The sequence below is a fragment of the Podarcis erhardii genome, assembly GCF_964252035.2.
Source record: "Podarcis erhardii genome assembly, chromosome: 5".
Lineage (NCBI taxonomy): Eukaryota > Metazoa > Chordata > Lepidosauria > Squamata > Lacertidae > Podarcis > Podarcis erhardii.
The window spans coordinates 43,606,151-43,629,390 of NC_138509.1; the positions used below are offsets into that span (position 1 = coordinate 43,606,151).

Sequence of the window (23,240 nt, forward strand, 5' to 3'; positions counted from 1 at the left end):
CATTGTCCACCTCAAGGCTCATTTTGTCTGGTGCAAGTTATACCACACTGTGCTTACACAAAGTCCCCTTCTGGCTACCAATAGCACCTTTAGCAGCCTGTGCTAACCAGTGATGTCAGCACAGTAATAGCACAGTTTTAATTGGTGTATGAACTGAATTTAATGGATAACCCATAAGCAACCTACGTATTAAGAAAAGCTGCCAAAATTTAGAACTTTCCATTTTACAAGCCTTGAATTGATACTTAGCATACAAACCAAGTATTAACAAATGTTTGTGTTAGTTATTGTTAAAACAACCAAGCACAGCAGACACAGTAATTGATCCTTTCTCAGTTCCAGTTCATAAGTGCTTTAATGAGACTGGGAGATCTTAGTGCTTAGCAGACTTCTTTTCACAAATCCACTGGAGGCCTTGTATGATGCTGATTGTGTCTATACTTATAACAGCTATATCAGCAGGCTAGGAATACAGGAAATCATTCTTCAGATATCCCTGCTCACCTTTTTGAAAGTCAGTTATATGCTCCCAGTTTGAGGACTGATGAAATAGTAACAACCTGCTGTACTGAAAATTTTTTTGCAGAAAAAACGGAGAGAGAGTGAGAGCAAGCAGTTGTTACAGCAAGCAGAGGGGGCTTTTCTTTCTCTTTCCAGTTTGTATGCACAGACTATGCAGCTAGAATAATTTTTTTCCAAGCCTTGGATTATTCAGAACACATTCATATGTCTCTTTCACTCCAAGTCTATTTGAATGCCTATGTATTTTTCAAAGACAACTAAAACTGGGATTTGTGGAATTAATTCTGATCACAGAGAGCACAATAAGTTGCTTATGAATCATACTCAACACAGTCTGTCTTGGGGGGGGGGAGAATGTGAACATTAGAAAAGGAAAGAAAATGCAAAAGGAACCAGGATATATGGCTTGTTACAAAAAAAAAAAAATGTTGTCTGTATTCCCAAACTGCCTTTACATGCAGCCGTAAAAATATTAAGACTCAAATATTATAATAAATTGATTGGCATGTAAAAAATCAAATAATCTGTAATCACAGTTTTCCACACAAGTGAAAAAAGCAATAATTTCCTTTATACTACTCACCAATCACAGAAAAAAATGTACGGGAGGAGGAAGTCAATTTCATTATTTAATAACAGCAACTGTTTATTTAGTTCACACAAACTGCTTTCCAATGCATTAATCTAAAAATTAAGCAAACTTTCCTGACTATGCCTACTATGTGACTCATGCAGGAAGATGCCATAAAATTATTATTTAGCAGACTATTCTTTATGTCATCAAGACTCTAAAATCAAATCAATCTCCAATTTATTAAATCGGAGGCTGAATGAAGTTTACAGACACATTGAATATTTAGGACATCTTAACTAATCTCCCTTTCACCTTTGGATAAATGACCAAATAAGCAATACCGGGTTTATTCTCTCAGTATGTAGCAGTACAAGCATTCAGTGAGCCAAGACAGTTAAAAAGGGTGCACAGATAGAACCTGCAAAAAAAAAAAAAAAAAAGGTTGCTGTGTGGACTGCTTCCAGTCAATCAGCGGTGCCTTCTTCCAGAATCCCTCTCTCCCAGCAGCGAGTATTCCACACACCCTAAAGTTACTCAGGCATCACTGAGTTAGAGGAAGGAGTGTTAGGGCTCCTCCAGCCCATTCATGTGTGGTGCCATGTTGGCTACAGAAGGACAAGCATTCAAAGAATTAGTTGACTTTATCATATATGCATGGAACAAAATTCTCTTCCTGAATGGTGGGGGAAATGCATAATCACAACTAGAACCACTATGAGAGAGCGCATGGGAAGCTGCCTTACACCAAGTCATACCTTTGGGTCCATCTAGTTCAGTACTGACTGAGAAGCAGTTCTCCAGGTTTCACACAAGGGTAATAAGTCTTGAGGATGAAACTGCAGCCTACTCTTCAGCTTCTGAAGAGCTGAATTCTCTATTTCAAAGTGAACATCTGGCACTGTCAAGACTGAGTTTGCTGTGCCCAGACTATATCCAATGAAAAAGTGGCTTATTGGTGGGAAAACTCCTGCTAAAACCCAGATCATGTGCGCACAGCATTCACATCCATTTGAATAGTAATTATCCTAGTTCCAATGCACAGCCAACAAAGTGGTCGGTTTTTGCAACAGACAAGAATTAAAGCTAATCCTCAAAATTTGAAGCTAATTATGTGAAACTGAAGTAGTTAACCCCCAAATTGGAGCTAGCTCTAGACTTAGGCCTGATCCTTGACTTAATATTACATCTGGCTTGCCTGCAGTGCAGTGTTATGTTGAGGGCATTTCCTTTCTACTAGGAAGGGGGACATTGAGATTTTAAACTATACTGCAGATACTCAGGAGAGAGACATTCTCTCAACTGCTCAGGCAGCATGCATAGACTTCCTTATGATTTTTCATTGCACTTTCCTCTGCAAACGCTACATTTCCTACAGGGACAGCTGATAACTATAATAATTAAGCTATCAGCTCTTAGCCCTTTTTGTCCAAAGTAGTGTTTCTCCACTGCAGAAAAGAAATGTTTGGCGAAATATCTGTGAAAATCTGTGGGTTTGCAAAATTACATTGCTGCTCACTCCTGTCCAATTCCCTCCCCCTTTGCAAAATCCACATGGATTTTGAATCCAATTCCCTACATAATTTTTTCACATGTATTCTTTCACAGATATTGTTCCATGGGGAAAAACCTTTTGTCGAAATCGGACCTTGACTATGTAATGAAAGCTTCTTCTCATTTGTTGAGACTTGATCCATTAAAGTAAGTCTTCTACTATTAGTGCGACTGGACTGTTATAAATCAATTATAAATTATATTAACCTAGTTCAGATATAGGAACAATAAGGGGAGGGGTGGAATCTATGACTTTATCATTGATCCAATAATTTAAGGATGACTTTAATTAAACAAACAGAATAGAAATATTAATACAATCCTCATAGGAAGTTCTTACACTGCCAAATTCTGCACCAAGTTCAGCAACATATTTGGGCATCATCTAGCCAGAATACCCTGGAAAATTTCACACTGAGTTCCCAAATTCCACTATGGTACATTATACCTCTTTCCCCCCCTCTACTGAACATGCCCCCTCCGCCCCAAGTCATATCACAATGAGACCTGAACACAGCTTTTCACCTTGGCATAAAATGTCGCATTGCATGCTTGTGCAAAGCAGGTGTAGAAGCTTCTAGTTCTCTAGTTGTCTAGTTCCTCTGTGTTGCTCTAAGAGAATTAGAAAGCGCAGGAACAACTGGGACAATGAAGAATCATGGGTCAACCTGTTTATGTAAACCATAGAATGTAACATAGTCCTGGATGCCCTGTATACATGCACATAAAACCTCTTACAAAACACCCAAATGCCTTCGTGGAAATAGCAGGGAGGACTCAATTATCAACAAGCAGAAAATGCTATGTGCAGTAGGCATGCCAGGTATGATGAAAGGCAAAACAAATTCATATAAGCTAAATCCACATGTTATTTTTAAATCCACTCCCACAATTCCAGGGAGTGTATTATACCATTGCAATGGGGGGGGGATATATACCAAATATTGGACTAAGAAGTCCAAGAGCAAAAATAAATCACTTTAATGCATATTCATACAACTAAAACTGGAATTTTTATGACAGCTACAAAAAAATTATGTAACCATTTATGAGTATTCTACCCCAACAGTAAATAACTGAATTAATCTAGACCAAGTCGTTTTTTATCTTTGCATTTAGTGTTGCTTTCATATGCCTTTATGGTTAGATCAACAAGAGTATAATCTAAAATACCGAAGTTTACGTTTATTTTGTCCAAATTAGCCTGGCCATAATACTGAGGGTGCACTTTTTATAGATACTTTCTTGAATGCAGATGTGCTAAAATGGCTCAGAGGCTGTAACAATTCACTGTTCTGCAGCAAATACTGCAAATCTATTTCGACATCTCCCCCTTGTCAAGACAAGAATAATTCTGTACAAGCTAGTATTACGCTGACTTTTGCCTGCAGTGGCCACTTCCTTGAATGTTCTTTCAATCGTGCTGCCCCTTTCGCTGTCATCACAAACTTTTGTCCTAGGGGTCTGAACATTTCTAATGTTTTCTGTGATATTGCCCATGGTAATAGCAACAGCAGTTGCTCTTCTAATTTTGCACTCATTCCAAAAAGAAAATACCTTCTCCTTTTTTAAAAAACAAAAAAATCTACTCATCAAAAATGCCTCTCAGCTAAGATTTTCTTAACTTCAGTTTTTACAATAATAATTATCTGCAAAGCCCCCCCCCCAACAAAACCTTCATTATTTTAGATGCCTTATAAGCAGTTGCCTTGAACTTGAGAATGGCTGATTCCTTTTATCCTCAAATCAAAAGCTAGAATTCGGCATCCAAATGATGTAATTGCTGCCTTTTAGCTTCAAAGACTTATAGCTTGGTAAGGAATACTGATCCACATGACTGCACATGACCAAAAGCAGGAACACGTACACACACCATTATCCTGCAATACATTGCCCCCAAAAGTTAACCCCATTACCCAGAATATAGTGTGCCACAGGTGCTTCCACAATTCAAGAATCAGTTAAATAAACACCATTCTTGATGGTTAAAGCAACCTAAGCTACAGGGAAGCACACATAGAATCATTAGTATGTCTGTCCCAGGCAAAATTATTTCAGGAAACACAACAGGAGGCCCAGATAGTGTACAAAGAAGTGGGAAATTTTCCTTCTCCCATACTTCCTATGGTGAAGTAGCACAACATATTGATGTGCAGGATAACTGAAAGCCAGACAAATGCAGGATATCCTAGAATTATTTGGTTAAGATGTCTAATATATATTCAACTGTATAATGATGGCAGTACCCACCACTCTTGCCCTTTGCACCAACTAAGGGCCAACTGGAAAACATATCCTAATAACTTTTTGTATGCAAGTCATATGGGGATGACAACATATTGCCTCAGCCAGGCTTATAAATATCACTGAATAAGAAAAAAGGGTGTCACTGCTATCACAGAAATTACAGCTAGCCATGACTTCTCTGTTCACTCATCATATTTGACTGCACAAGCAAGGGAGGCCCATGGCTCAGTGGTATATCACTTACTTGCAGCAAGTCTCAAGTTTATTCCCTAATATCTCCAGTCAAAGCATTCCAAGCAATAGGGATAGGATAAACTTCTGCCTAAGATGTTGGAGAGTCACTGTCGGTTGAAATAGACAAGTGTGTTAAAGCATTTTATATGTTTGATGCTAGGGAAAGCTAAGACTTTGAAAAGACATAAAATGTGGTATCCAAATTAACCCTAGTTTTCTTTTTATCTGGATGGCACAGCTTCCCCGTAATGGATATTAAATCAAGGCTTGTGGCCATGCTACATGAAGTGGTTATAGTTTCTCTGTGGGTAAACCAGTCTCAAAGACCTAGTCAGCTATGTTCAGTGGGGGACCTAGGTAAAGTTTCTCTCTCTCTTCGGTTTATTGTGTGGCTGCAATGAAGTCCTGAACTCTTTGGTGAAAGACAGGATACCAATGTAGAAAATAAAATTTGTATGGGTGGCTTTCCACTGTTTAGACTTCCAACTCTCTTCTGCTTTAACAGCTTATACCTAACAGACATCTTTAAAAAAATCTGGTTACAGCACAAAACAAGAATTATGTCAAAACAAAACAAATTCCTTCCAGTAGCACCTTAAAGACCAACTAAGTCAGTTCTTGGTATGAGCTTTCGTGTGCATGCACACTTCTTCAGATACACGTGTCTGTTAGGTATAAGCTGTTAAAGCAGAAGAGAGTTGGAAGTCTAAACAGTGGAAAGCCACCCATACAAATTTTATTTTCTACATTGGTATCCTGTCTTTCACCAAAGAGTTCAGGACTTCATTGCAGCCACACAATAAACCGAAGAGAGAGAGAAACTTTACCTAGGTCCCCCACTGAACATAGCTGAACATAGCGTGTATCTGAAGAAGTGTGCATGCACACGAAAGCTCATACCAAGAACTGACTTAGTTGGTCTTTAAGGTGCTACTGGAAGGAATTTGTTTTGTTTTGACTATGGCAGACCAACACGGCTACCTATCTGTAACAAGAATTATGTAAGTTAGATAGAGAACAGCTATGTGAAAATTCAGATGATTTAAGGGGACCTATGAAGTCTGCATAGATTTTATTTCCAGAAGTCATCATTGTTGTTCTTTAGCACTAAAACTTCTGAGTTATCTACTCTGATGAATTCGTATTAGTTAAGAAAGGTATTACAAAATGGGTCAGTTTGACCTTCAACCACACACGAGTAAGAGGAGCTTTAATTATGAGACTTTCAAAGATATTATCACTTAAGAAAGATTTTTTTGCTCTTTTTTATTGAAAATTACCAATGCAATCATTTAATTATGGCTCACAGAAAGCAACCAAAAGCTTGTGTAGGCTTTTTAAAAACAGGCTTTGAATGTGTGTTTTGAAGTAATTTGCTGGAAGCTGCTCAGAATGGCTGTGCAACCCAGACAGATAGGCAGCATATAAATAATAATAATAATAATAATAATAATAATAATAGTTACTACTACTACTACTATATAACTTACACAGGGTCAACAAAGGACTTAAGAGCAGAGCAGTCTTCAATTATTTAACTATCTCATGTCAATTGCCCTTAATGAAGAAAATATATATATTCTGGAGGTGAATTGTCCAAAGTATATTTATTTGTTTCTACCACCAACAACTTTTGGTATACATTGTCAGTGATTTTATTCATTCAGTTGAACTTCACTTGAGTAGTATTCTAGATGTTAGCTGCTCTTCATCCCATGGGCTTTCAGTTGGGAAGTGAACATGAGTGGGCTCCTTCCCCACTTTCATGGCTCTTACTGTAGGGAGGTATGAAAACTGAATTAGCAGTGGGTTAATCTTATAAACTCAGATAATACTCTACATTCAAAACTGCCACCTTGCCCCCAATCTGGGTATCAAGTAAAAGAAACAGGAGCTCCTGGTTTAGTTGTTTAGTTTTCTCCAGTGAGTAGAATGGAAAAGTGTGAACTTTTGGCCTATTCAGCTTTTCTGCCTCAGAACAATCCAGAAAGGTGGAGAATAATTTGTGAATGGCCCCTTAGCAGTTATACTGGATTGTTGTTGCTACAGTGTGAGACCAAATACATACTGGTATTTAGATGTTCTGTACTTTCAATTCATTCCTGAAAAAACACATCTGTTCTTAGTGGTGATAGAGTTGAGCAGGCAAGAGAGATTCTTTCCATTTCTTCAGGCTCATAGATATACTAATTTGTGCTACCTATTTTCTGAGTCTTGATCTCTGGGATAGTGCATTGTCTTGGGTGCAGGCATATAGAAAAGAGAAGACTTCATGGTTCATGTTGACAGCTTGGCTACACCCAGGAACCATGATCTCCTTGGTGAGTGGAGTGAGACTAGCATTACCTCCACCTGCTGTTCCTGAATCTTCTGAATGACCCAAAGAATCAACTTGATAGAAGGAAAGTAGAGCAGACCAGTCAATCTCTCACAAAGACATCTGTCCCAATGGATTTTTATATTTAAGAGAGAGAAAATGCTTATCTGAAGATTTAAGCATCCATTCCACCTGTTTATCTGATCACCTAGTCCACTGTTGTGTTTTAACCCACTAGCAAATATAGACTATCTCTGTGGATGGCCAGTCACTTTTATCCCAGTATATTGTAGGCAGTCTTTCAAGGAGTCATGGAAGACTATTCTTCAGTGTTGTGATGAGTACTGCCTTGCTGGTTTATGCATGCTTTGGCTATGTTATCATTGCTATGAATCAAGATGTCATTGCTCCTGAAATGCTAGGAGAACAGCCTGTATGGCATTCAGTTTAAGCCAGCTGACACTTATCCCAGCTTCAGGCTTGGAGCAGGTCCATTGTGCCACTAGATTGTAAAGATGATCACCCAAAACAGATGATTAGTATTGTAATAAGAGTGTGACTTGCTTACAGGAATTAGCCATCATTTGGGGGGCTCCAAAGTTCTTTGATGAAATAGCCACTGACAGATGAAGTTGTTGAGTAATTTGATTCTGGAAGGGTAGAGGTAGCTATTGCATAGATATAGGGAGATAAGTTTGAAGGGGCATTTGCCAAGGTGTCAGTTATGACCACCAGAATAGAACAAATATGTTTTGGAATTCTACAGTTCAGCCACTACAAGTGTAAAAGTTAACTGAAAGAATAATGTTATTGTAGGTGAAGCACTTTACCAAACAAAAAATCACTTCTGGGAATCCCAATCTACTCCAGGTACAGCACCCATGTGTCAGTAGCTGATGATCCTTCCATGTAGCTGTGAACTCCAACACACTAGTGATTACAAGATGCTTCCTGCACAATTGAGGGACAGTTATAATAGGAAGTGGATCACTGCTTTTTCTCTTTTCCCACCTGAATGGCTATTTTCGCCTTTTGTGACCTTTTTTTTTTTTTTTTAAAGTGAGATTGGTTTTCCTCATCATCACCACAAGAAAGAAAATGATTGATCATTGCATCTCATGTAAAGTTTCTACATCTAGAAGTTGGCAGGGAAATTCCAGGCAGATCCCCTTTGATGAATTTATTTGCTGAGCTCCATGTGCCAGACAACATGCTTCTGCACAAAATGGCAGCCACAGATAAAATAGGGAAGAAGCCAAATGGCGCAAAGACCAAATCACATGTCTAAAGGTAACTTTCCCAGCCCCTGAAAAGGAACAGCAGCCAGTGATTTCATGCCAGCCGTTCCATATCATTCCTGGATATGAAGGTGAGGGGATAGGCAGAGCTGTCCCATTCACAGTGGAAGAAAGGAAGCAAGGGTGTGCACCAAGATGCTGATAAGAAGCACCACCCCCCAGTTTCTCTCCACTAGTGAAAGATTCCTAGAGTCATGTGTTGGGAGACTAATGACAGAATGAAAGTTTGTTTGCTTTTTTTTTTTTTTAATGGATTTAACATACCGTTACTAAGGGCTTGAAATTTCGGAATTGCCAAACAAATGCACACTGCAGGAACTAGCAGCTATATTATTTAAAAGGTGTCAGTGGTGGTAGTAGTTGTATGGCATACTGTAGGGTTTCATAATTTTTCTCCAAAGAATTAGTGGCTGTGCATTGAAGTAAAATAAGACATATGATGACCAATTTAAAAAGCAATATCCAGAACTGCTAAGCCTATACATAGAAAAACTAAACTCAGCATTTGAGAATTATTTTTGGCATCTTTCCCCTAAAGGTTTCCTTGTTCTTCTTAGCACAATATGTTTCTTGCCCTTGTTTTGTATATCTTGATGCAACAATACGCAACCCTCTTGCCTTCTCTATCTGGTCCTTAGGACTATATCTAGGTCATATACCAGGCATAGGCAAACTCAACCCTCCAGATGTTTTGGGACTACAGCTCCCATGATCCCTAGCTAACAGCACCGCTGGTCAGGGATGATGGGAACTGTAGTCCCCAAACATCTGGAGGGCCGAGTTTGCCTATGCCTGTCATACATCCTTCCCCAGCAATTCACGCATCTCCCAAGGCCACACTCTTTATAAGGTCATTGCATCCTCCTTGAGGGTTTTAGCCTGGCTAGAATGTCCTTGAATTTGAATCCTGTTTCTTCCTTGCCAGCAGAAGGTAGCAGGGGTGTATGTGGGATGGATAGAAAAAAGCCTACTCTACAAGGGTGAAATTCACATTCGTTGTTTCACCTTCTTTGGTTCTAACTCTGCCCACCAATTATATTCAGTCTTGAAGTTTAGAAGGGAACATGACATTCAGCCAGAGAGAGGTTCCCCATCCCTGTCTTACATTACTAGGGAATAATTTGCATGCAACAAACAGAAATAAGCATACTCCAATGGGATAAAAATGCTTTCAGCTTCGTTCCCCTGCCCCCATAATCAAGCTTCAATTAATGGAAGCTTTTGTAGCTAAGTTCACTATATTCAAAACATTTGCTGTAAACATAGAATCATAAGAGTTTGAAGGGACCTCAAAGGTCATCTTTTCCAATCCCTGCAATGCAGGAATCATAGCTAAAGTGTCCATGACAGATGGCCATCCAACCTCTGATTAAAAACCTCCAAGGAAGGAGAGTCTATCACCTCTCGTGGGAGTCTGTTCCACTGCCAAACAGCTCTTACTGTCAGAATTTTCCCCAAAATGTTTAGTTGGAATCTCCTTTCTTGTAACTTGAAGCCATTGCCTTGAGTCCTACCATCTAGAGCAGGGGTAGGCAAACTAAAGCTTGGGGGCTGGATCCGGCCCAACCGCCTTCTAAATCCGGCCCATGGATGGTCCGGGAATCAGCATGTTTTTACTTGAGTAGAATGTGTGCTTTTATTTAAAATGCATCTCTGGGTTATTTGTGGGGCATAGGAATTTGTTCACCCCCCCAAAAAAAAATAGTCTGGCCCCCCACAAGGTCTGAGGGACAGTGGACTGGCCCCCTGCTGAATAAGTTTGCTGACCGCTGGACTAGAGCAGGAGAAAGCAAGCTTGTTCCCTCTTCCATGTGACAGCCCTTAAGATATTTGAAGATGGCTATTTTGTCTCTTCTCACTCTCCTCTTTTCCAGGCTAAACATACCCAGCTCCTTCAACCGTTCCTCATAAAGTTTGGTTTCCATCTTGCTTGCCCTCCTCTGCACACATTCCAACTTGTCAACATCCTTCTTAAATTGTGGTGCCCAGAATTGGACACAGTATTCAAGGTGTGGTCTGACCAAGGCAGAATAGAGTAGTACTATTATTTACCTTGATCTGGAAACTACAGTATACCTCTGCTGATGCAGCCTAGAATAGCATTAATTTGTTTTACTGCTGCATCACACTGTTGACTCATGTTAAGCAAGACCCCTAGATTCTTTTCACATGTACTGCTAGTAAGCGAGGTATCCCCCATTTAATACTTGTGTATCTGGTTCTTCCTGCCTAAGAGCAGAACCTTACATTTGTCCCTGTTGAAATTCATTTTGTTAGCTTGTGCCCAGTTCTCCAATCCGTTAAGGTCATTTTGAATTCTGATTCTGTCATCTAACAGAATTAGCTACTCCTCCCAGTTTGGTGTCATCTGCAAATTTGATGAGCATCTCCTCAATTCCTTCATCAAAGTCATTTATAAAGACATTGGATAACAACGGGACCAGGACTGAACCCTGTGGCACCCCACTTGTCACTTTTTCACAGGATGACGAGGAACCATGACTGAGTACTCTTTGGGTTCGATCAGTCTACAAATCTTGTTATCTCATTCAACCCACATTTTACCAGCTTCCTCACAAGAATATCATGGGGGACTTTTTCAAAAGCCTTACTGAAATCAAGATACACTCTGCCCACAGCATTCCCCTGAAACCGATAATTTTTTTTAAAGATCAGTCTTTTAAAAGCACATGACAATCGTTCACTGCAGTAGCTGCTGAAATTAATCCAGTTAACCCTTTCAAGCACAGTGAATACAATGCCTACAGTATTAAGTGTGTGTAGCTACACATACCTGCAAATTGCAGCACAAATTTTAGTGGTGGGGTAGTTCTGCATATGAAAAGAAACACAGAGACAGAAATCGCTGCTCCACTGAACAGAATGGCAAAGCAGACACTGGAGTTTTGTTTATACTACAACAACAACAACAACAACAACAACAACAACAACAACAACAACAACCACCACCACCATGCATCTGGGGCTCTCAGTAATAGTGACTTGTTCTCGTATTCCTAAAGAGTAGGCACTGTTGTCCTATGGGGGGGGGGGGGTGGAATTCCGAGTGGTGACACTTCCTTCAAGCCAGTAATTTTTTTCTCTGTGTAATTACATAGATTCTAGTTTCACTCAAAACATTTTATTGTCGAAATGCTGTGCTTTACATGCCCACTGCAAACCAGATAAAAGAGGTGGCAGTTGTAATTGTACTTAAAAATCGCCACATTCACTGTTAGCATACTGAAATGGAACTAAGCAAACCACAGCCCAAGGATATTAGAGTCACTGACCCCTAAATGTACTCAGTTGTGAAATTCAGCAGAATCCGATTGGATAAGGGAGCTTTCATTTACATAATAACTAGGATATTATTAATCCCTGCACTCAGACTGGCTAAGGGCTATTAGCCACAGTCCATGAAGTAGAATAATCACTGAACAGTTGAGAGCTAATTCAGCTAGGGATTCTAACTGATAGGTACTTGTGAGGGTATAAGCCAGTCAAAAAGAATTTGCATAACAGTTATGCCATTAAACTCATCAACCTGCCTAACCCTTGAAAGCAAAGTAATTCATGTTTAAATTAATTTGGCACAGGGCAGGGGTGAATTGGTAGGGGCCCAATGGAACGTATAAGGCAACCGTTTCTACTTGGCTAAGACCAGTTATGAAGGGATGTATTGACACTGTTCAGTTATTGGTTAGTTAACTGATAAAATTCAGGGGGAAGCAACACGTTTGATATTTGCTCCAAAATTTGGTAGCCAGAGACTGACCCACTTTGAACTTCATTATATTAAATTCAATGTGATGCACAGCAGCGGCCCACATAGATTTATATGAAAGGGAGGGGAAGTCTTGAGCCTACTGCCCGCCCCCAAATAAACAAAAGAAGTGTTATTATTCTGAGGAACTGAAATGGTGCTTTCATGAACTATTTGAGTCACAATCTATTACAAGGCTTCACGTTGCATTCTTCAAGGTTAAATGATGAAATGCAGAAATATGGCTGACTCTATAGGAACACATTCTCTCTCAGTGACAGCGTGAACGGACCTCATTTGGAAGGTGACAGTATCCCAGGACACAACTGTTAAACTGTCTCAAAGATTTGGCAGGCAGAACTACTTGAAACTTGCTATACATTATAATGGGCAGAAACATATTATGGCAAATATTTACAATAACTAATTGCTGCACTAATGTACATTAGAGGCTTCAGTTTATGGGTTATCTTTGTATATAGACAAGTCACTGTTATCTGTTCAAAATGTGGATGTTATTTGATCCCATCTGACACCTTTATATGTGGTGAGCATGTTTGTAAATATTATTACTGAAATACAAAGTAGGAGGTGAAATATAATGATATACATTCCCATCTACTAACGTGCCCTTGACTCAGACAAGATAAGTTTTTCCAAAAGCTCTTCACTTCTTTCAAGAACAAGGCAGATTAAGGGCCAAAGTATATGTGGCATTAAATGATCTCTGCATTTCATGTGCTAGTTTTTAAACTGTAAATTGCATCCATGAGCATGGGGCAGCCAAATGCTGGAGTCCCAGCATGCGAAGGGGAGATTCAATCCCTCCTTCCCTTGTTGTATTCCTATTCTAAAGCTGCAATTTGATTTTGGGCAAATCCCCCATTGGAGCTAATCTGCCATTGGTCCAGTTTGGACCTAAAAGAGCTGACTGTTCCTCTAAGTGGTAACAATGAGTAGAACCAACGTTCTAAGGAAGCAAACATGATATGTGACACATTCGAGACCTCTTCAGACCTAGGAGGCACTTTTAGCACAAACATTTGGGGACCCATTTATTAATCTTTTACCATATATTTGCATGGTGGTATTGCTCCGGTTGAGACCCACCTTACCCTTGGATCAGGCTGTGACCCACTAGTGAATCCTGACCCACTAGATGAAGAAGAGTGCTATGAGATACATAAAAATATGCACTCTAATATAAAAAAATTATATATAGACTGACACTTTTGTGCTTGTTGGTAGATGTAAATTTGTGTATATAGTTCACAATGACATAAGAAGAGCCCTGCTAGATCAGAGAAAAGATCTGTCTAGTTCAGCATTTTGTTTCCTACAGCAGCCAACCAAACAGAGACAATAACTCCCCTTCTTATTTTACTTTGTTTCAAACATTAGCACACAGAGAGCATTTGGGATAATTTGGGAGTCAATAATTGATAGGCTGGCAGGTATACTTTGGCTAGGATCCCAAAGAGCTACTTCAGTTGAAGCAAGGCATTTATAATAACACAGCAGAGCATGTATTATAAGCTGAGCCTTATTTCATATCACAAGCAGCTTTTGAAATTCATCTCACTTGCTGAAGCAGATGACTAACATGATGTGTAACTCAAAAGAACTACATATGTACCCCTGCCTCCCCTTCCCTTGTTTTCCCAGAGTATAAATTTTAGATTCCAAATTCCCCCAGGGCAAGGACCTATCCTCTTGTGTTCTGTAAAGTGCTATGCACACTGATAACTGTGATATAAAAAAACAGATAACTGATCACGGTGCATTGGGGTGGAGGCTACTATTTAAAGACACACACCCCGGCTCATGGAACCACTTTCAAAGTTCACTGGTGAATGGGTTGGATTTGAAGTGCACCCCAGAAATGGAAAATAAAAATGATAAGGGTGAGTGTACACTAAATGGCCTTGGCAGCCAGGAATATTGAGCATATTTCCTTATGTTCATGTTGCTGGACCTTAAATGTGGCATGTGATACAATCCTCTGCTCCCCCCCTTTTTTGACTGTGAAGTATTTGCCACTGAGTTCAGTGGGACTTACTCCCAGGTATGTATAGACTGCGGTCTGAATAGCACTGAGATTCATATAAGTACACAAGCAATAGCAATTTCACCAGTGCTGTTTCTGGAGCACTGAAATTTCCCACAGGATTTTATATGCAGGCAGGGCAGGGTAAATACAGAGTTCAAACTAGATCGTCCTTGCACACATATTTATATTCAAACCCCAGCATTCTACACCTCACCTCATTTTCAAGTGGCTTACTAAATTAATTCTTAAACTTGCTAACATATTTTTTTTAAAAAAAAACCAAACTTACAGAATTTGGGATAAAAACTTGCACCTGATTTGGATGTTATCTTTTAACAACTTGCTTTGCAGTATGCAAAGCTACCTGCATCCTGGCCTGTAACCTTAGGCTTTCTCAAAGCTTCACCTGTATTACAGCTATACAACAATTAGTAGACTATATTACATTAGAAACGGACAGCCCACAGGCCACGGACAGCGTGTGGAAGGCAGTCCCTTCAAATGTTCAGGTGCTATATGTCGTATTTCCAGAAATAGTGTGCAGGAGCTAGAAAGCAAATTATAAGAGTGAGAGTGATTTGTATGCCTTTCCTCATAATAAAGCCCTGCTGCTGAATAATGACTTTGAATATTTAGTTATGGTAATAGTCTTCATTCCTGTTGGCTACCACAGGCGACTGGAATATTCGCCTGATGGGGGTGGACAATGCACATCACTCAGGGCAGAACTTGTCACCCACTATGTTTTTGCTAAGTATGGTAATCTATAATGTGCAAATTATAGGTGAACACCCTGTTCATTTTACATATTTTAACCGCAGCCATCTGCTTAAACTGTCTGCCCTTGAATATCAAAGTTCATAGGCATCCTTATATTCCAAAGCACAGGTGTAAAAGTATGGCCAGCAACCAACTGGGGAAAATAAGGTGCTAATTGCTGTAGAAAACGAAAGCAAACAAGAAATAAGCAAACACTTTTAATCATTTCATGTTCTTATCTTTGTAGGCTTTCATATCGGACTGGTCAAGACACATCTAACTGTGACACATGCAGGAACAGTGCATGTATAATCTATAGGTAGGTTAATAATTGCCATGTTCCTTTAAATTGGGTAAAAATGATTTTATTCTCTAGTGGAAGATCGAAAGCAAGTCAATGTTTTAAATTGCCATTTCAGCACGAATGCACAGAAGACTAGGAAATTAATGTTTATTGCACTATAAAATCCAATTTATAAAGTATTTCAAATATAAAAAGAGAAATGAGACGAGGACACTTGTGTGTTCTGTATTTGCACCAGGCACATCAGCATCAAGAGAACGTTGAGCTTAGGGGCAATGCTGATGAACTTGAAAGCAATACTCAGTGAAATCTCAGGGGTGCTTTGCGTTTCATGTTCCAGACTTCTTGTATGTACCTATTAAAAGTGTTAGAATCAGAAGTAGACACACTCATTTTGCTTTATGGAAAGACAGCCAGTCACAGACCTCCACATCATATCTACTTGATGAACACATGGTAACATGCATGTCTCTACTTCAAACACATTTTCAATGGGTACATATCATAGGTATCAATTAACATGTATTCATTAAAAATGCTAAGTGAACTCAAACTGAGAAACTGAAGGGGTGAGGCATTGTGGGGGGTCTGCAACATAACTAGTAGAATCAAGATAAATTATAAGCAAATAAATTTTAAAGTTTGAAACACTAAAATAATGCAGAATTTTTATAGCTTTAGCACGCTACATAGATAACATAGCACTGCATTAGAGGAAAATATCAAATATGTGCCACTATTCTCTGCAACAATGACAGTGAGGACTAGGTCAGTAGGAGGAAACTGACTGCAACAACTGAGTAGCTCAGGGAATAATTGTGGGATGCTTAGAACACAAAAGGCTATATTAGTGACTACATTTCATATTTTAAGTCTTATGGTGTCTGTTTGAACAATATATCAAACACAAATTGAAATGCAGGAAGCCTAATGCTATCTCATTCATTCTCCTTTGTAATGTATGCTGTTAAAGAAATTAGGGGCTCTAACTTCAGAAGTTAATATTTGGCATTCTGTACCTTTATGGGGACGCAGGTGGCACTGTGGTGTAAACCACTGAGTTTGCCGATCAGAAGGTCGGCGGTTTGAATCCCCGCGACGGGGTGAGCTCCCGTTGCTCGGTCCCAGCTCCTGCCCACCTAGCAGTTCAAAAGCACACCAGTACAAGTAGATAAAAAGGTACCGCTCTGGCGGGAAGGTAAACAGCATTTCCGTGGGCTGCTCTGGTTTTGCCAGAAGCGGCTTAGTCATGCTGGCCACATGACCTGGAAAAACTGTCTGCGGACCAGTAAAGCGAGATGAGCGCCAACTTCCAAGTTATTCCAACTTCCATCATCCCTGACCACTGGCCATGATGGCTTGGGCAGAATGCGACTTGGAATCACCCTGTGGTGAAGAATGTCCCAGATTATTATTTTTTAGAAAACCTTGTTCTTTCCTTATTTTTCATTAAATTCCCACTTCCAAACATTTACACGCATGTAAGAGCTCCAGACCAATGTTTACCTTAAAAAAAGGTCAAACCATTTTTTTTGGGGGGGGGGGGTTGTCCTGGAGTAAAGTTTCTGGAATAAAGGAGAGAGTGGAGAAAGAGTTGCACATCCTACTATTTCCCTGCTGCAAATCACGCTTTCCAGAAGCAGCTGTTTGGTTAATGTTAGACACAATTGTGTTGTAATATGTTGCTTGGGTAGGTGGGAAATGAAACAGGAGCCATTGTAGTTGTTATATTTTTCAGTCAGCACTCAGAACCGTATCTACCAGCATGGGAGTCTGAGCTCATTAGGAAACATATATAAAACCCTTGTTCTCTATCCTGGTGATACATACAATCCACTACATCCAAACATTAGACTCAAACATACATAAAGTGTTAAATGTGTAATCAGTGCATCCAAGATGAGAAACATGAAGCAGTCTCCCCTGCCAGCTGTCTAAAACTTTCTCCTCTTTTTCCTGTCCCTGCTTATTTAGACTGCATCACCTTTCACTCCATCCATATTTTTACAAGGATAAACTTCACTGTCCACATTCCCATCAGGACAATAATAAAATCCAAAGAGCTGGAAAGAGAGGGCTTTCCTTTCTGGCAACTGTAATGCAAGAGGCAGCAGAGAAAAGCACTGCACTGTTCTCCAGAGACTATTGCCTCTCATGCTCACTCTGTGCCCAACACCACAAACACACACACACACAAAGTCATAAACATATAATCAAAGGAAGTTCATTCATGTGGCAAAACCACCTCAACATACAAAGAGGAGGACCAGTCTGAATGTGAGATAGCAGACATGAGAGAATGGCCCTCTCTAAGCACCTCCACTTACAGACAAGAAACGATTTTCTAAATCTGCCCTGATTAAAGCATATTTTGTTTTGAACCAAGGCAGCTATTTAAGAGGTACTCATAATGTGCTTAAGAGGCTGTGTATAAACTCAGGAACATAATCGTAGGGTAGAGGTAGGATATGCTTAGAAAATGAAACCCCTTTAAACTGGCCTTAACTGAAGCATAAAAAGCAGCCTTACAGCAATAAATCTATTGCCCTCCTGACTACCCAACTGCATCCTCTAATGTCAAGTACAGCAACTGAGAAAGTGAAATGTAGAAATTATTAAATGTAATTAATTTTTCTCAATATGACATTCTTGGAATGTTAATGTACCATGGCACAATAGCTGGTGTCTAATTAAAGACCATCATGGCATGAAAGATGAAGATTTCAAACAACTTAAATCTTCTTTTCCTGGTTTTTTTCTTTCTTTTATTTTACTGTTCATCAAAATACCTGATTATTTTGACTAACTTTATCAGTGCCTAATATTTTTAATATACACCGAAGCTCTTCTTCCTAGTTTCTGGATAGATTTCAAAGTAGTATGCAGTTGGCTACTTGGTTTTTATGTACGGGGAATTTGGTTTGTCATATATAACGAGGATTTATTTTTTAAAAAGAAAAACATGTGCCCCTGATGCCACATTGGAAAACTTGCTCAAAGAAAGGGGGTGGGATTCTCACTGGTGATTCCCCAAATACATCCTTTAAAATATCTTCTTTTCTTTATTTTAAGAATGTGTAAGATTGACTAGGGGTAAAAACTGTAGGGAAAATAGTAAGTGGACACAAAAGCACAGGTAACTAAAGCCTCAAGCATATTTCCAAAGAGATAATGGAAATGAGGCTTGTGCTGAGTGTTCTGTCCAAGACAGTCAAGAATCTCCAGCCTGCCTGGCTCTCCTGCTTCATATAGTCTTATATCCCCAACCAGGGCCTGATTTAGGTTTGATGAGGCCCTAAGCTACTGAAGGTAATGGCGCCCTTTATATGCCCAGCTGTCCTTTGTCAACAACAAATTGTCACTGTCATTGTGTTGAATATATGCTATATGGTAATTTGTGAACTTAACAGGTCCATACACAACACAAAACAAAACACTGTTGCTGTATGTAGGTTTTACAGTGGTGCCCTGCAAGACAAACGCCTCGCAAGACGGAAAACCCGCTAGACGAAAGGGTGTACCGTTTTGGAGGGGCTTCGCAAAACAAATTTCCCTATGGGCTTGCTTTGCAAGATGAAAATGTCTTGCGAGTTCCTGCGGGTTTTCCCCCCTTTCCCCCCCCTTTTCCTAAGCCCTAAGCCGCTTATCAGCTGATCCGCTGATAAGCCGCTTAACAGCTGATCGCTAAAAGCCGCTAAACCGCTAATAGTGCTAATCCGCTGTCAATGGGCTTGCTTCGCAAGACGAAAAAACCGCTATACGAAGAGAATCGCGGAACGGATTCTTTTCGTCTTGCGAGGCACCACTGTATTTTATTTGTTCTTATCTAATATTTTGGAAATGTACATCCAGGTTTTTTCCTTTAAGTTTTTTTTGGGCCCCCCCCCAAGCTATACCTTGTTTAGTTTATATGTAGATCCAGCACTGTCCCCAACTAAATTGCTGAAAAAGGCAGGATAGCAAGGATAGCCAGCCTGCTCTTCCACAAGGAACATTGTCTAGTACTCAGCACTATAGAACACTTTTTGCCAACCTATGTTGGCTTCAGATTGTGAGGAGAGGTCTGCAAAAGTATTTTGTAATGGGATATGGGAGTCAGTTGTTCAGTACTTTTTAAAAACAATGACACTGTGCTAACCCGAGCAGCCTTATGGATCCCAGTATCAGTTTATACTGCTCATTTGATTTCACTGGTCAAAGTCTAACATCTTACACATTCAACTCCCATTTATAAAGTAGGGGGGGGGGTGTCTAAATCTGGAAAAGTATGATAACATATACATAATGCAATGCAATGCATATATATAGAAGTGTAGAAGTGTCTACTCTCTCTCTCTCTCTCTCTCTCTCTATATATATATATCGTAAGTAGACACTTCTACATAAAACATATTCTATTAGTTAGTAGCAAAATCTTGCATTATCTATCTGTAATTTGTCTTATGAGAAGATACTGTTAAATGCACTGACTCACAAACTAGAATAGATGACCAAGCCTCAACTTTATAATTTAAGGTTGCCCCAAGCCCATTAGTGACTGAATGAATTCTTTAAAAAATACAAATTTATTTCATAGCTGAGAAAAAAATGACAACATTAAAAATTCATAATACACTGGAGTGACAATTCTTTTCAAAGTATTGATTAGAAAAAACTAGATAAAACCCCTAAAGCTTTCATATAATGAATATAATAAAATTATCCTTTTGTTTCGCGCCGACAAATGTTCAAGCTGAGAAAATCTATCCCATTAGTATTAAGATCACAAAACAGAAGATCAAGTATATCCTCCATTCAAAATCAGTTATATTTTATAGAACAGCAAAGCAGAAGTACCACCAAATGAGATTAATACAGCTAAAAAGTTATACATTATCACCATTATCAAGATAGAGCCAGGAGCTCACATATTTCTGCCTTATTATGACTTACCATTGAGAAGTAATGGCATTTGTATGCAGGAAAGGTATTAATCCAATTCCTAGCTTGTCCAAAGTAACTTTTAACAAAAACTGAAAATTATATTCATTCTATGATTATTTCCTAGTAGAACTGCTCTTTCTACCCCAGTTAAAAACAGCTTTTGTTTAATATTTTGTACACTGATCTTGGGCACTTACCATGAATTATCTTAATGGAAGAACCGTCTAAAGCATTCATAACAGAATTCACTTTTGTTGGAAAGTCAGAAGCACTCTAAGTGCTCATTCAAGGCTATTTCAGGTTCAGAAAAATTTTTGTATCTAAAGCATACTGATTAATTTCTGCAGCAAAAAAAAAAAAAAAAACACCCTTAAAAAAGCCCTGATTAAACCAGACTACAGAAGTTCTTGAGAAATATTCATGAAAGCCATGCTAATGTATCATTTGGCTATTTTCTGTTCCTCTGAATTAAAAAAAAAAATGTATTTGCTTTACGCAGAAATTCAATTTTACCCTAGGTATTATGGTTCTCCTGGTGCTAAATTCTGACTCAACTAAAAACAGATTATTACAATCTGAAATACAATCTTCAAGTCCAGATCAGCAAATGAGAAAGTTAAGACGATCTTAGTAGATGAAAGCTAATTAGATGATATAAAATCACCACTAAGTTATGTCTCAATAGGGCATCTACACACCTAAGAGATTTGAGGATCAGTGTTTAAAGTTCTCAAAGCATGACACAGTAATTCTTGAAGCAAAGCCTGTTTAACTTAGTTAATGCAAACCACAGAGAACAACCCTTAAAGAAAAATTTAAAAGATAAAAAGCATACTATAAAGATACATGGATATACAGACAATAGACCAAATTCTCCCTTTGTCCCACAAAGTAAGTTTGTTCCTGTTGCTTATCTCATCAACTTTGACTTGGATTACAATCTACCCTAAGTAGGAGACACTTCTAAAAATGTAGCACAGATGATTCTCAAAGAGTTGTTAGGCTACATCCATATGATCAGCTTAAAGTGTGTCATTATTTCAAGTCACAATTAAAAGGCAATAGAATGATATTCAGTTCATGGACACATTCCAGATAAAACAGTATATTGGTAGGGTAAAAGTAAGGGGTTGATCTGCTGCTGCTGCTGCTACCATTTATTATATGGATTATGTGAACATCAACAGACACAATAATAAGCACTTTGCCTGCGCAGAGGAGGCTTACAAGGGACATCAATATGATAATGTGTTGGATGCAAGACAGACAGACAGACAGACAGACAGATAGACAGACAGACAGACAGACAGAGTTGATAAACTAAAAGGGATCTTCCTTCACACTTTCAGGTAAGGGGTGTTTAGTTGGCAGAATTGAGGGAAAGGATTCTAATTTGGTATGCAATGTTATTTTGGAGGCTAAGCAATGTCATGTGAGAAAGGGGCGTGGGTGTTGTAGCTGAGGCAAGATTTGGGCAAGCAAGGAAGAGCTTGCAAATGTGAGAGTCAGTGGCGCATGAAATAATTTAGAAGGTGAAATGTTGGGAGGAACTTTGGGGCAGGATGATTTAGGGCAGTTTCAGGCGCCAGTTACTGATCCTATCTATAATTGTCCTACCCATATTCATCTTTTTTCACTGGATATTTTGGACTATGACACCTGAAAAAGCTGCTGTGTGTGTAAGCATGTCATTCCATGGATACACAATTCAAGTCTAGCTATGTGCTTATTTTCCTGTCATGAGATCCGAAAGAAGAGATCCATGCTGCTTAGAAATGTTAATGGTTAAGCGGTATAGGCATATCCATCTACCCACAGGAAAAAACCATGTGCCCAGCTGGAAATTTGCTACATGATTTCCCACAGCTCAAGAGGCAAATCAATGTATAGGTTTCTATTATTATTATTATTATTATTATTATTATTATTATTATTACATATATAGCAACACTAACAAAGTAGTTCAACAAAAGAAGAAAACCATTGAGCATGGTCAGTGTTTTTTAAAAAGCAGTTTGCCTGTTCACCATGCTTCACATGTGCTATCTATATCTCTCCCTATAACAATTGCTGGTCTGAAATTGATTGGAAATATTGAATTGTCAGCACCCAACACAAACATGGTGTCCTAGCCTTAACAACTCAGTAGCTCAGGCCACTGAACAGCAAAACACTTGGCCAAACTATACTGGTTTGTAAACAAACATACCAACAAAAAAGCTCTTTAAGCCTGATGCAAGTATATTCAAATCCCTTCTAGTGGCATGCATACTCTTTAACTTGGGTCCTTTCTGATCCTTGAATCTCACCATTAAGTAACTTAAGCTTGGTCCTGTATTCCATCTGTTAACCAGAGATTTAAACTGACATATATTTTTGTACTAATATTTCAATAGAAGCAAAAACACAAGCACTGTACCATTGCTCCAGCCATTGCTTTGGCACAATTCTGTCTAATATATTGGATACTGGGGGTCAGAGGGGAGAGGAAAAAAACAACAAAACCCAGTCCAAGCTCCAATCTGACACTGCAAATTTCATTGTAAAGTCCACAGATAAGTTCCCCATTCCTTACTTTTGCCTAAAGCCATATGCACCCTGTCTCCTTCATAAAAGAGCCTCTCTGTGTGGTTCGGAAACCTTCTGAATAAGGGCCTTGGGAGCAGGGCTGCTGGAGTGGAGAAAACAACAGGAT

The 23,240-nt window shown here is 39.1% G+C and overlaps 2 protein-coding genes across 7 annotated transcripts in view; one reads left to right on the top strand and one right to left on the bottom strand.

Annotated features, from left to right (window-relative positions):
* The window catches only part of DOCK1 (dedicator of cytokinesis 1), a 376,896-nt gene that overhangs the window by 210,151 nt on the left and 143,505 nt on the right, over positions 1-23,240 (bottom strand). The window lies entirely within an intron of this gene.
* The window catches only part of INSYN2A (inhibitory synaptic factor 2A), a 58,289-nt gene that overhangs the window by 31,082 nt on the left and 3,967 nt on the right, over positions 1-23,240 (top strand). For 2 of the 3 annotated variants that reach the window (XM_081863292.1, XM_081863293.1), the window contains 2 exons: positions 2,702-2,794; positions 15,566-15,637. In XM_081863292.1, coding sequence (XP_081719418.1) covers positions 2,702-2,794; positions 15,566-15,637 — 165 coding nt within the window. The remainder of the gene's footprint in view (positions 1-2,701; positions 2,795-15,565; positions 15,638-23,240) is intronic. The other variant, XM_081863294.1, reaches the window with a different exon arrangement.